Genomic DNA, 11,459 nt, shown 5'->3' with positions numbered 1-11,459 from the left:
TTTGCGGTACGCGGGCCTGCGGAGCACAGACTCCGGACGCGCAGGCTCAGCGGCCATGGCTTACGGGCCCAGCCGCTCCGCGGCATGTGGGATCCTCCCAGACCGGGGCACGAACCCGTGTCCCCTGCATCGGCAGGCGGACTCTCAACCACTGCGCCACCGGGGAAGCCCAGTTCTAGATTTTTTTATGCTGAATTTAATGAGCTTTTTGATACTTACTGAAGCTCTTACAGCCACGTCATAGATAAGTAGTTATCTATCTCATTAAATTTATAGAATAAGATGTCCTTGAGATCAAGGTGTTGAATATTTTTCGTTTGTATGATATGCCTCATGCTATCCCTTAATATATTGACTCTTCCAGGTATGGAGCCTTATTGCAGTAATGGCAATTAAATACTGTCTTACCAAGTTGAGGCTTTTCACATGTCTTGTGACAGTTCGTGTCTTTGACCCATTAGAAAAAAGTGAGTTGGCAGTAGCCTCAAACTTTTGAGTCTAATGTGCTAAGATCAGGCAAAAGCCCTGTTTGTCACAAAAAGCTAAGAGTAAAAAATTAGCTACAGGGAAGATTGAGGTGACTAATACATTAATGAGACTAAAGAATGGTCATTTTACAAAAGGCTAGTAACATTGTATCTGTTTTGTATCATGTTTTTATAAAATTCTCAGAATAGTGGAACTTTTTTTTTTAAGAAGCAAACACATGAAGCCTACCATTGACATTTTACATAATTGCTAAACTCTTTATATGTAAGCCATCAATTTTATAATTCTAAAGGATGCTATATAATGCTATAATATAAAAGTACATATGTTACTATCTTACAGATAAAGAACTGTATGCTTGGATGAAGTGTGTGAAGGGACAGCCTCACGATCACAAACATTTAATGCCAACTCAAATTATACCTGGTTCTGGTAAGTATAAATATACGTTATTTTTTGGCTGCACTGGGTCTTCGTTGCTGTGTGCAGGCTTTCTCTAGTTGTGGCGAGTGGGGGCTACTCTTGGTTACAGTGCACAGGCTTCTCATTGTGGTGGCTTCTCTTGTTGCGCAGCACGGGCTCTAGGCACGCAGGCTTCAGTATTTGTGGCACTCGGGCTCAGTAGTTGTGGCTCACGGGCTCTAGAGTGCAGGCTCAGTAGTTGTGGCGCTTGGGCTTAGCTGTTCCGTGACACGTGGGATCTTCCCGGGCCAGGGCTTGAATCCGTGTCCCCTGCACTGGCAGGCGGATTCTTAACCACTGAGCCACCAGGGAAGCCCTAAATATACATTATTGACTTAGTAGTGTAACAGGTCTTTGTTGTTCCAGATTACTTAGAAGTATGTCATAGTAGTAGAAAGAAGTGGTAAGGTTTATGTAATCTTGAATTGTTCTTGCTCTGTTCTTAGAATCCTGTGTAATAAAGTTAGCAGGATAAGCCCAGACGCAGTGATGAAGAAAGCCTTAGAGGAACCATTTTAGAAGGGGAAAACTGGGAATTCTCTGGCAGTCCAGTGGTTAGGGCTCCACACTTCCACTGCAGGGGGCACAGGTTTGATCTCTAGACGGGGAACCAAGATCCCACAAGCCACACCGTGCAGCCAGAAAAAGGGGGGTTGTGGGGCAGGGAGACCAGAGTGTAATGAAAAAGCATATTAGATGTATTTATTACAGGTTATTCTACTTTTTTTTGTTTTTTTGAGCATAATGAGTTTTGATTATAGAGGTAAAAGAAAAGAATAGAGAATATGAATTTGGTTGAATGATCAAACCTGAAATAGATGGAAGGGATGAAGGAAAAAATGGAAGAAAAGTTGAAAAGGCACAGAAAACCTCCACAAGAAAAACAAAAAATTATTATAATCTTAACTAGTGATGATCTTTTTATTAACCATTATATTTTGTAGTCTTGACAGATCTTCTAGATGCGATGCACACTCTTAGAGAAAAATATGGTATTAAATCCCATTGTCATTGTACTAACAAACAGAATATACAAGTTGGAAATTTTTCTGCTGTGAATGGTGTGTCTCAAGTGAGTAAAAATCTCTATTCAAATAAAATTCATGGTTAAATTAATCAGCTTTGATATTTGAAATCCAATTTAGGACTTGTGTTTTATAAATTACGTTTCCTGTGTTACTGTATAAATGTAACCTCTATTTTTAACTCTGAATAATTGAAGAAATAGTTTTTTAAAAATTCAACTGTTCTACCTTTGTAGGTTTTACAGAATGTTCTTAATCACAGTAATAAAATTTCTCTGTGCATGCCTGAGTCTCAGCAGCAAAATACCCCTCAGAAGCCAGAGAGTAATGGCAACAGCAGCCCAGAGAGTGATGTAAGCACAGACAGCAAGTTAGCTCCTCCAGAATCCCAGTCTCCACTACACTGGCTAGCCGACCTTGCAGAGCAAAAGGCCAGAGAGGAAAAAAAAGGTAAACCTAATTTATTATCTAATAAAGAATTGTAATCAACAGTGTAGTATTATACATTAACGTACTACTGTTCACTTAGAACAATTTACTTTTGTCTTTTGCACTCATTGTGGCTTAGGTTTTAACATTTGTCTTTTCTTACTAGGAACTCGACTTCCTGTGATCTTATCAAAGTTAGTTACAGAATCATCTGTAGATGAGCATATCAATAAAGACACCAGGGCCATAGATTTGTAACTTACCTACACCTTCTCCCCGTCTTAGCTATATAGCAGTTTTCCTTTGTGACAGGTGCAAACTCACCTACATGTATAAAACACTGAGGAAGGCCTTTTCATATTCAAACTCTTTGACTCCTGAAGGATCTAACCCATCCTCTGGTGTGTGTTCAGGTGAATAAATGACTAGTGCTACAGTTTTCATCTCTCACTGTAAAATGTAGGATGCCAGCTTTGTCTGTACTTTAGCAGCATGTTTAATTTTATTTGAACTTTGTAAAATGTTTTATTTCAGAAAACAAAGAATTTGCCCTTGAAAAGCAAATTAAAGAAGAGAGAGAACAAGACAACCCTGATTCTCCCAATAGCAGAACATCACCTCCTGTGTCCCAGAATAATGAACAAGGCTCAACATTACGAGATTTGCTGACCACAACAGCTGGCAAGCTACGTGTGGGTTCTACAGATGCTGGCATTGCCTTTGCACCAGTTTATTCAATGGGAACCCCCGTGAGTGAGATGCCAGATTTTTGGATTTCATATGGGCCTTAAATTTAGATTTGGGGTCTTGGCTGTGAACTACACAATAAATAGATGCACATGAAATCAAATATACCAAATTACTAAGCATGTTCCTATTTGCATTATAATTCTCATAACTTAAAAGCCAGAGATTTTGTTCTTTTCCCAGGTGAAAAGGGTTGCGGAGGGGCATTTTGATTCCAAAAGAGCCCTAACATACTCCTTCAGAATTTGAAAACCATGTATCTAGTTGGGTGGGGGGGGGGGGGGCAGGGAATGACATGGATGTGAATGTTTTGTTACTTAAAATATTTAGACATCAATTTTTGCTTTAATTATTCACCAAAAAAAATTTAAAAAATAAAAACAGAAAAATTGCATAGGTAGAAATTTTTAGTGGCTTTTAAAAGTATTTGGGAGAGTGAACCTATTTGTTCCCTCTGCCCCAGTCCTAAAACAGTATAAAAGGTAGGAAGGCCACACTTCTAGTTTCTGCACATCCGGCGGTTTCTCACATGGAGACCACCCTACTTCTGCTTCCCACTGTCAGGATTAGTGTAGGGACTAGAGATCCGTATCCATTGACATGATTCTTGAAGCCAGATACATTGTTTGTGTTGGTTGCTTGCTATGTAATAGTAAATAAAAGCAAAAGTTTCCAAATGTAATCACTTCCCCTGAAAATATAATTTTTTTTCCTTATTAGAGTGGTAAAAGTGGAAGGACTATGCCAAACATTCTTGATGACATAATTGCTTCAGTTGTTGAAAACAAAATTCCACCAAATAAAGCCTCTAAGATAAATGTAAAACCAGAGCTCAAAGAAGAACCTAAAGAAAACAGAAAACCTGCCATGGATGAAAACAATAAATTGTACAGTGATATACCACATTCTTGGATCTGTGAGAAGCATATTCTGTGGCTTAAGGATTATAAAAATATTAATAATTGGAAGCTTTTCAAAGAGTGTTGGAAACATGGACAAGTGAGTATTTTAAGCTGGTTTTAGTATGCTCTGAGTGGAACTAAAGCTGGTTGAGTAGGAAAAATGGTTTTCTTCTTAGGATTAGAAAGAAAGGGGAAAGATAATACTTGACACATTTGGGTTGGAAGATACCAAAAACACCAAAAAAGTTACCAGAATGATTGTTTCTGAATTCTTATTTTTTGGCCAGATTTATATGAATTAACAGGGAAGCATGGATTATTTGATGTTATAATTTCAATTTGTTAGCAGACTTTTAATAAAGCCATATATTCACAAAGTTTGGTATCACCTTCCTTTTTTTACATTTGTATTTTAAGTTCAGTTAACAGATTCATTTCTGCTATCACAGTGTTAACAGTAAAAGCAGTTTTCCTGAAGTGATGAGAAGTGTAGATGTTTTTGCCTTTAATATTTACCTATAGAACATTTATTTATAAGTTAGTTCATCAAATCTTGAACGACAAACTCCATTATTTAATTTGGCTCAAATAAAAATGATTTTCTGTTTGACCAGAGTTTTGATATAATAATGTTTGATACACATTTCAGATGGTGATTTACTACATTAGTGCACAAATTAGGATTTTGCATGACTTGGTATTATCTTCAGTTTTTTTCTTGCATTCTGGAAAACATCATTGCTATTTTACTTCATTTTTTTCATTCAACAGAGAGTTATTGAGCACCTAATAAAATCTAGTCTTTGTGTTGGCCATTAAGGATATAAAAATGAGTACATCATGTAAAAATGAGTAAGAACCATTTTCGTACAATGGTTCTTAATCCTTTTAGGTCTCTAGTCCTTTGTAAAATCCAGTGACAGCTTGGTTCCTCAACCTAGGAAAAATACACAGCCATGCATTGCATATACACGGTATTTAGCATATATTTTTTTGGTTGGCTCTCCCTTGAAGCCCTGATGCCATTGCTGCGTCACAATTTAGACGACTTAAATTTGTGTAGGCTTAAACAGTCTCATAAATAAATACTTTTATAAATACGTTACATGTTCTCAGAACTTTGTTTAAGGTACTGTGGAAACCTAAAAGAGTGAATGAATAAGCTAGAGTACTAATTCAAAAGGGCTAGTATGAATTGATGTCTCAGGGCTTAAGTGAAGGTTTTATAGATGGACAAGAGGTTGGCAATAAAAAGGATCGGGTGTTTGGGGAACTGTTCATTAGCTTTGTTTACCTGACTTCAGTAAGAGTTCTGTGGGGTAATGATGGGGAAATGAGGTGGTTACAGTTTTGATTATGAGGGGCCTTTATATCTTGCTAAAGAGTTTGAACTTGGGGGCTTCCCTGGTGGCGCAGTGGTTGCGCATCCGCCTGCCGATGCAGGGGAACCGGGTTCACGCCCCGGTCCGGGAGGATCCCACATGCCGCGGAGCGGCTGGGCCCGTATGCCATGGCCGCTGAGCCTGCGCGTCCGGAGCCTGTGCTCCGCAACGGGAGAGGCCACAGCAGAGGGAGGCCTGCATACCACAAAAAAAAAAAAAAAAAAAAAAAAAAAAGAGTTTGAACTTGATCCTGTAGGTGACAGTTTCAATTGAAGAATCAAAGTACTCAGATTGACTTTTTAAATTGAAGTATAGTTGAGGTACAATATTATGTAAGTTACAGGTGTACAATACAGTGATCCACATTTTTTAAAGGTTATACCCTATTTATAGTTATTATAAATATTGGCTGTATTCCCTGTGTTGTACAGATCGACATTTTAAAATAACTGACAGCAAAGCAGATTGGAAGTTGAATTGGAGGGGAATAAGACCAGAGGCAAGGAGTCAAATTAGGAAGGCTTTCAGTATTTCAGGAAGATGATAATGATGATAGTAGCCTAAGAATTCTGCTTTAGAATATTCTGATTTATTAGTTAACGTGCCTCTATAATTTTTTTTTTAATTTTACTTTTCCCAAGCTGCTGGTTACCAAAATCAGAAGTGGCTCAGGGCTGGATGGGAGTGTTACTGGATGGGCATCATAAGGGCTAGGAGTTAACATGGGACTTGTCAGCAATAGTTAATTATCTAATAGCTGAACCTGTTTTAATAGTTGGATATATTATTAGCCCATTGAAAGGAAGTTTAATGTTGCAGTTACCCAAGTGCTTAACCAAACTTCTTAGGGTGGTTTTTGCTGTTGTATTTTTCTTTTCTTTTGAGATATCTTTTTGTGATAACAACCCTAGCTTGAGGTTATTCTGCACTTATCGTGCCTCAAATTTGATTATCTTGTGAGTTTTAAGAGTACTTAAAAATAACATCTTTTACAAGAGACTCTTATGTCACAACTTTGTGTTCTCTTTTACTTTTCATTTATAATAAAGAAATTAAAAAAAAAAGAAACCTAAGAATAATGCATCAGATTGCCTTTAGAGGTCTTTTTTTTTACATGGGCATTGGAGTTTTAAAACCACAAATCTTCAGTTGTTGGTTTTTGGGTTAGAGAGCCTTGAGGAAATTTGAATTCATGTGATTTCAAAGGAGAGATTCACTTTCAGGGAATTGGTCATTCGACTTGAAATTTATTGTTGTGCTTGGTTGTTAAATATTTTTAATATTTTTATTTGTCATGATCCTTGTAGAGGTAAAGAATGTGTTTTAAGTGATATAAAATCAGAATGTATAAAAATTATGTTTTAATCCCAAGGACTCTGTATTTTATTTTAAAATCTTACATATATTGCATATTAAAAAATCTTATTTACATATATTACATATGTACAAATATATAAGGCTATGTTTTGTCTATAAAAAGGAGTCCCTGGTGGCGCAGTGGTTGAGAATCCGCCTGCCGATGCAGGGAGCACGGGTTCATGCCCCGGTCCGGGAAGATCCCACATGCCGCGGAGTGGCTGGGCCCGTGAGCCATGGCCGCTGAGCCTGCGTGTCCGGAGCCTGTGCTCCGCAACGGGAGAGGCCACAGCAGTGAGAGGCCCGCGTACCACACACAAAAAAAAAAGGAGTCTGTAAATAAAACATATTTATATTGCGTAGAAATGAAATTTTTAGTATAGCCTTTCAGACTCTTTCTTTGAAAATATATTGTGAACATCTTTCCAGGTCAGGGACTATTTTTGAAAGCCTCTTTTATTCTCACAATTTGTCATTAGTCCTAAAATTCAACATGTTAACCGTCTGTTGTATGTGTGTGTAAAATCAAATTTTGGAAGTGTCCATATACCTTTTAACTTTTCTTTATCTGTCTATCTGTTTATTTATAAGCCTGCAGTGGTTTCTGGTGTGCATAAGAAAATGAACATTAGCTTGTGGAAGGCGGACTCAATTAGTCTTGATTTTGGAGACCACCAGGCTGATCTCCTGAACTGCAAAGACAGCATTATTTCAAATGCCAATGTTAAGGAATTCTGGGATGGTTTTGAAGAAGTTTCAAGTATGTTGTTTTTTGTTTCTTTGTTTTACTGTTTTCTTAAACATTTCCCCCCAAAATGATAAATTGTTTAATCTTTGAAATGTCTGCATTACTTTGTTGTCTAGTAAAAAAGAACAAGTACTTGGAAGTAGGAGCCTGGGTCCTATTCCTGGCTCTCCCCCTCATTTCCTTTAACCATAAAGAAGTCATTTAGGAATTCCCTGGCGGTCCAGTGGTTAGGACTCAGCACTTTCACTGCCGAGGCCCGGGTTCATTCCCTGGTCAGGGAACTAAGATCCTGCAAGCAAGCCACACGGTGCAGCCAAAAAAAAAAAGTCATTTATACTATGTTTCCATATGTCATATTCAATATATTAATATTCCTGGGGAATAGTTTTGGCAACACCCAAAACATTTGAAACTTGAATAACATACTTTATGTAAAACATTTTGAAAAAGTAAAAGTAAAAATGTAAGACTGTAATTTTAATTTTAATAAAAATTGTAAAGACTTTTTTTAAAGAATTTTATGGCGATATTACAGATATCTATGTTCATAAGGAACAAACATCTTAATACTACATGAATACATAAGAAATAAAAGTCCATAAGCAAGCATTCTTTACCTACTGTACAATAATAGAGGTATTCATTCATTTTACATTTCTTCCTTCCTCTAAACATTAAAAAAAATAAAAAGACAGATTATCTTTTGAATAATCAATTGCATTCTTATAGAACGGCAAAAAACGAAAGGTGGAGAAACAGTTGTTTTAAAACTGAAAGATTGCCCTTCAGGAGAAGACTTCAAGACTATGATGCCAGCAAGGTATGTATGTCTTTTTATAGTTGTTATTTTGACTCTTGGGCTTTTGAGGTTGAGCTGAGATTATCCCCAGAAGTGGGATAATGAACTACAAATGTGAGCTTTAGGCAGTATCCTCCTCACTTAAAAATAAGTAATGAAAAAGAAAGTCTGAGCAGGGGGAAGTCTTCATTACGGCAGTAAAGAAGAGAATGCTGTCAAAGAAGAGGAGGCCCCATTTGGGACCTCTCTTCTCTTTGGTGCTTTCAATTTGCTGTGTTTAGGGAAAGAGAATTGCGGTTTTAGTCAGTATCACTTCTGTTCTTTGCTTATGCATGTATTATGCATTCATTTAAACTTTGAATGAAGTCAAGGAAAGTGTTAACTGTTAAAGGCCTTAAGGAAAGTTTAACAACTTGAACATTTATGTATTTGAAAGCACTTAAGAATGTAAACCTTTATTCAAAAGAAGTCAATGTTATTCTTCAGATATGAGGATCTTTTAAAAAGCCTGCCATTGCCAGAATATTGTAATCCAGAAGGAAAATTCAATTTGGCCTCTCATTTGCCAGGATTTTTTGTACGCCCTGATCTAGGACCCAGGTTGTGCAGTGCTTATGGTAAGTATATATTTGCATTTCTATCAACTTGGAGTATATGGAAGTTTAACTTCCTTCCAAAGATAAATTATCTAATCATTTTTAGATTCTGCTAAATCCGTTCCTTTAATAATCCATTGAAATCTTTTTCTGAGTCAAGCAGTGTATATTAGGTATTAATAGCTAATATATAGTTAAGTACCTGCTCATTCCTTACAAAATATAGTTACATTTTCTATTAATTTGATTTTTACGGTACATTTCATGGATTGTGATATTTTGTGGGCAGGTTTTAGAATAAGGAGACTAAAACTCAAATTACAATTAACAATTTCCTCATAGAGCTGATTTTGGAAGGAATATCTAGGATATATAAAGTGTTATGCTAAATAAAATTTTATTTTATACACAGGTGTAGCTGCTGCTAAAGATCATGATATAGGAACAACAAATCTACATGTTGAAGTTTCTGATGTTGTAAATATTCTAGTCTATGTTGGCATAGCAAAAGGAAATGGCATTCTCTCAAAAGCAGGTAAAGAAACTTAAAGAATAGTGGTCTTTGGAATAACAGTTGAATAACCACACACAATAGTATTATCCAGAATGTCAGCCTCTGAGATAACATCAAAGATTCCCCCAAAAATTGCAGTGGATATTGGGATATTCTAATATTTATTTGGAGGCGTGATTAATTTACCTGGCTTTTTTTTTTTTTTTGAACACAAAAGGAATTTTAATTTTAAAAGTGAATTTTTTTTAATTTGCTCATTTCCTATTATTAAATGTTGGGTTTATGAAAATAAACTGGTAAGCTCACTTATAAACATTTAGTGAAGAATAGAAACTAGGTCCTTGAGCTCTGAAGATGATTAAGGCATGTTTGTGTCTAAAGCATTCTTTTTTCTCCTCTAGTACCAGAGAAAAGGGGCCTTTTCTCCTAAGTAGAAATAACCATTCAATGCAGCGTATAGGTTTTAGAGTCTGTCCTCTGGGTTTCTTTCTAAAACCTGTTCCATCTATCATTCCCTTCTTTATAGACATAGGTCCTTCAACTTTCTTTTTCCACTGGCTTCTTTTCTCAGAGTAGGAGCAAACTTCAGACTTTTCCTCCTTCCTTAAAAAGCCTTCTTCAGACCTTGTCTTCCTTGCCACCGTCCCATGGCTCCTGCCCTCATAGCACATGACTTGCTGTGTCTGTCACCTCCCTTTCATATTTCACCTCAGTGCCGGTTGGCCCGCCTGCCGCCCCACTGAGGTTATTACTGTCCTGTTGCTATTGCTGTGGCTTTCACTGATAGTCACAGTTCAATACAATGGTTTCTTTGTGGTCCTCTTATTATTTGTACCCTCTGTAGTAAACGACACCTCTTCTTCAAATAGTTTCCTTGGCTTCAGTAACACTACTCCCCTCATTCTTCATATGGTGGAGTTTCAGACTTTTCTAGAGTTATAGACTTTATCCTCTACCTTTTCTGGTTTACATGCACTTCCTGTGAAATTCTGTACATGATTTCCGACCACTTAGCTGAACAATTCTATCTGGAGCCCAGAATATATCTGCAGCTTAGTGGCTAGGTGCTCAGGACCTGGGGGTTTATTATAGTATGCACTCAGTTTTTGTGTCTATTTGACAGCTTCTATAATACACAACCTAAGTTCCTCCAAAACTGTAGAAACTCATAGTTTCTCAGCTGCTTTAACTGATTCTATTGATTGTAATTGATAAAAACTCTTGTCTCCCCTACTCCCAAGGATTTGAGAGTCAGGCACACTTGAGTTGTAGTCTCAGCTCTAGGACAGAAATGTGTGTGACCTTTGGTATCAGATTACTTCTCCTTTCAAAGCCTATGGTGCCACAGAGTTACAGTTGCCCCTTCGTATCTGCAGGTTCCACACCTGTGGGGTCAACCAGTCAAGGATAGAAAAGACACAGCAAAAAGAAAATACTCCAGTAAGTTTCAAAAAGCAAAACTTGAATTTGCTGTGTACTGGCTTTCAAAAAGCAAAAGGAGTTTGCTGTAGCCAGCAACTGTTTACACAGCACTCACATTGTATTTACAGTTATTTACCTAGCATTTACATTGTATTAGATATTATAGCACTTGGTCTACAATACAGAGGTTACATCTGCTTTTCTCCCCTACTTTTCTTTCATCTCCTTAAATGCTAGAACTTTCTTACTCATCTTTGTTCCTGGCCATCTCCCATCCCTCAGCATAATGTTTGATCTTTCGAGAAAAAGTCATCAGCTTTTCATTTTAATTCTTGGACTTAAATTCTTGGACTGTCTTTCTTTAAAAGTTTTTGCCAATTTTTATAGATGGTCACAAAAAAAGGAATGTTTTAGTGTTATAATAATGCTTGGGCTTCCCTGGTGGCGCAGTGGTTGAGAGTCCGCCTGCCGATGCAGGGGACGCGGGTTCGTGCCCCGGTCCGGGAAGATCCCACATGCCTCGGAGCGGCTGGGCCCGTGAGCCATGGCCGCTGAGCCTGCGCGTCCGGAGCCTGTGCTCCGCAACGG

General features: G+C 37.5%; 1 protein-coding gene across 11 annotated transcripts in view; it reads left to right on the top strand.

The window, feature by feature from the left end:
- The window catches only part of JMJD1C (jumonji domain containing 1C), a 316,570-nt gene that overhangs the window by 291,138 nt on the left and 13,973 nt on the right, over positions 1-11,459 (top strand). For 10 of the 11 annotated variants that reach the window (XR_003677767.2, XM_024115698.3, XM_028482034.2 and 7 more), the window contains 9 exons: positions 832-921; positions 1,896-2,023; positions 2,213-2,426; positions 2,940-3,154; positions 3,873-4,151; positions 7,384-7,552; positions 8,270-8,360; positions 8,826-8,956; positions 9,348-9,470. Coding sequence is in view for 10 of the 11 variants with exons in the window: in XM_024115698.3 (XP_023971466.1) it covers positions 832-921; positions 1,896-2,023; positions 2,213-2,426; positions 2,940-3,154; positions 3,873-4,151; positions 7,384-7,552; positions 8,270-8,360; positions 8,826-8,956; positions 9,348-9,470 (1,440 nt within the window). In the remaining variant the exon portion in view is untranslated. The remainder of the gene's footprint in view (positions 1-831; positions 922-1,895; positions 2,024-2,212; positions 2,427-2,939; positions 3,155-3,872; positions 4,152-7,383; positions 7,553-8,269; positions 8,361-8,825; positions 8,957-9,347; positions 9,471-11,459) is intronic. The other variant, XM_055081403.1, reaches the window with a different exon arrangement.

Source organism: Physeter macrocephalus, chromosome 20 (assembly GCF_002837175.3).
Source record: "Physeter macrocephalus isolate SW-GA chromosome 20, ASM283717v5, whole genome shotgun sequence".
Classification (NCBI taxonomy): domain Eukaryota; kingdom Metazoa; phylum Chordata; class Mammalia; order Artiodactyla; family Physeteridae; genus Physeter; species Physeter macrocephalus.
This window is presented reverse-complemented; position numbering and strand designations above follow the sequence as displayed.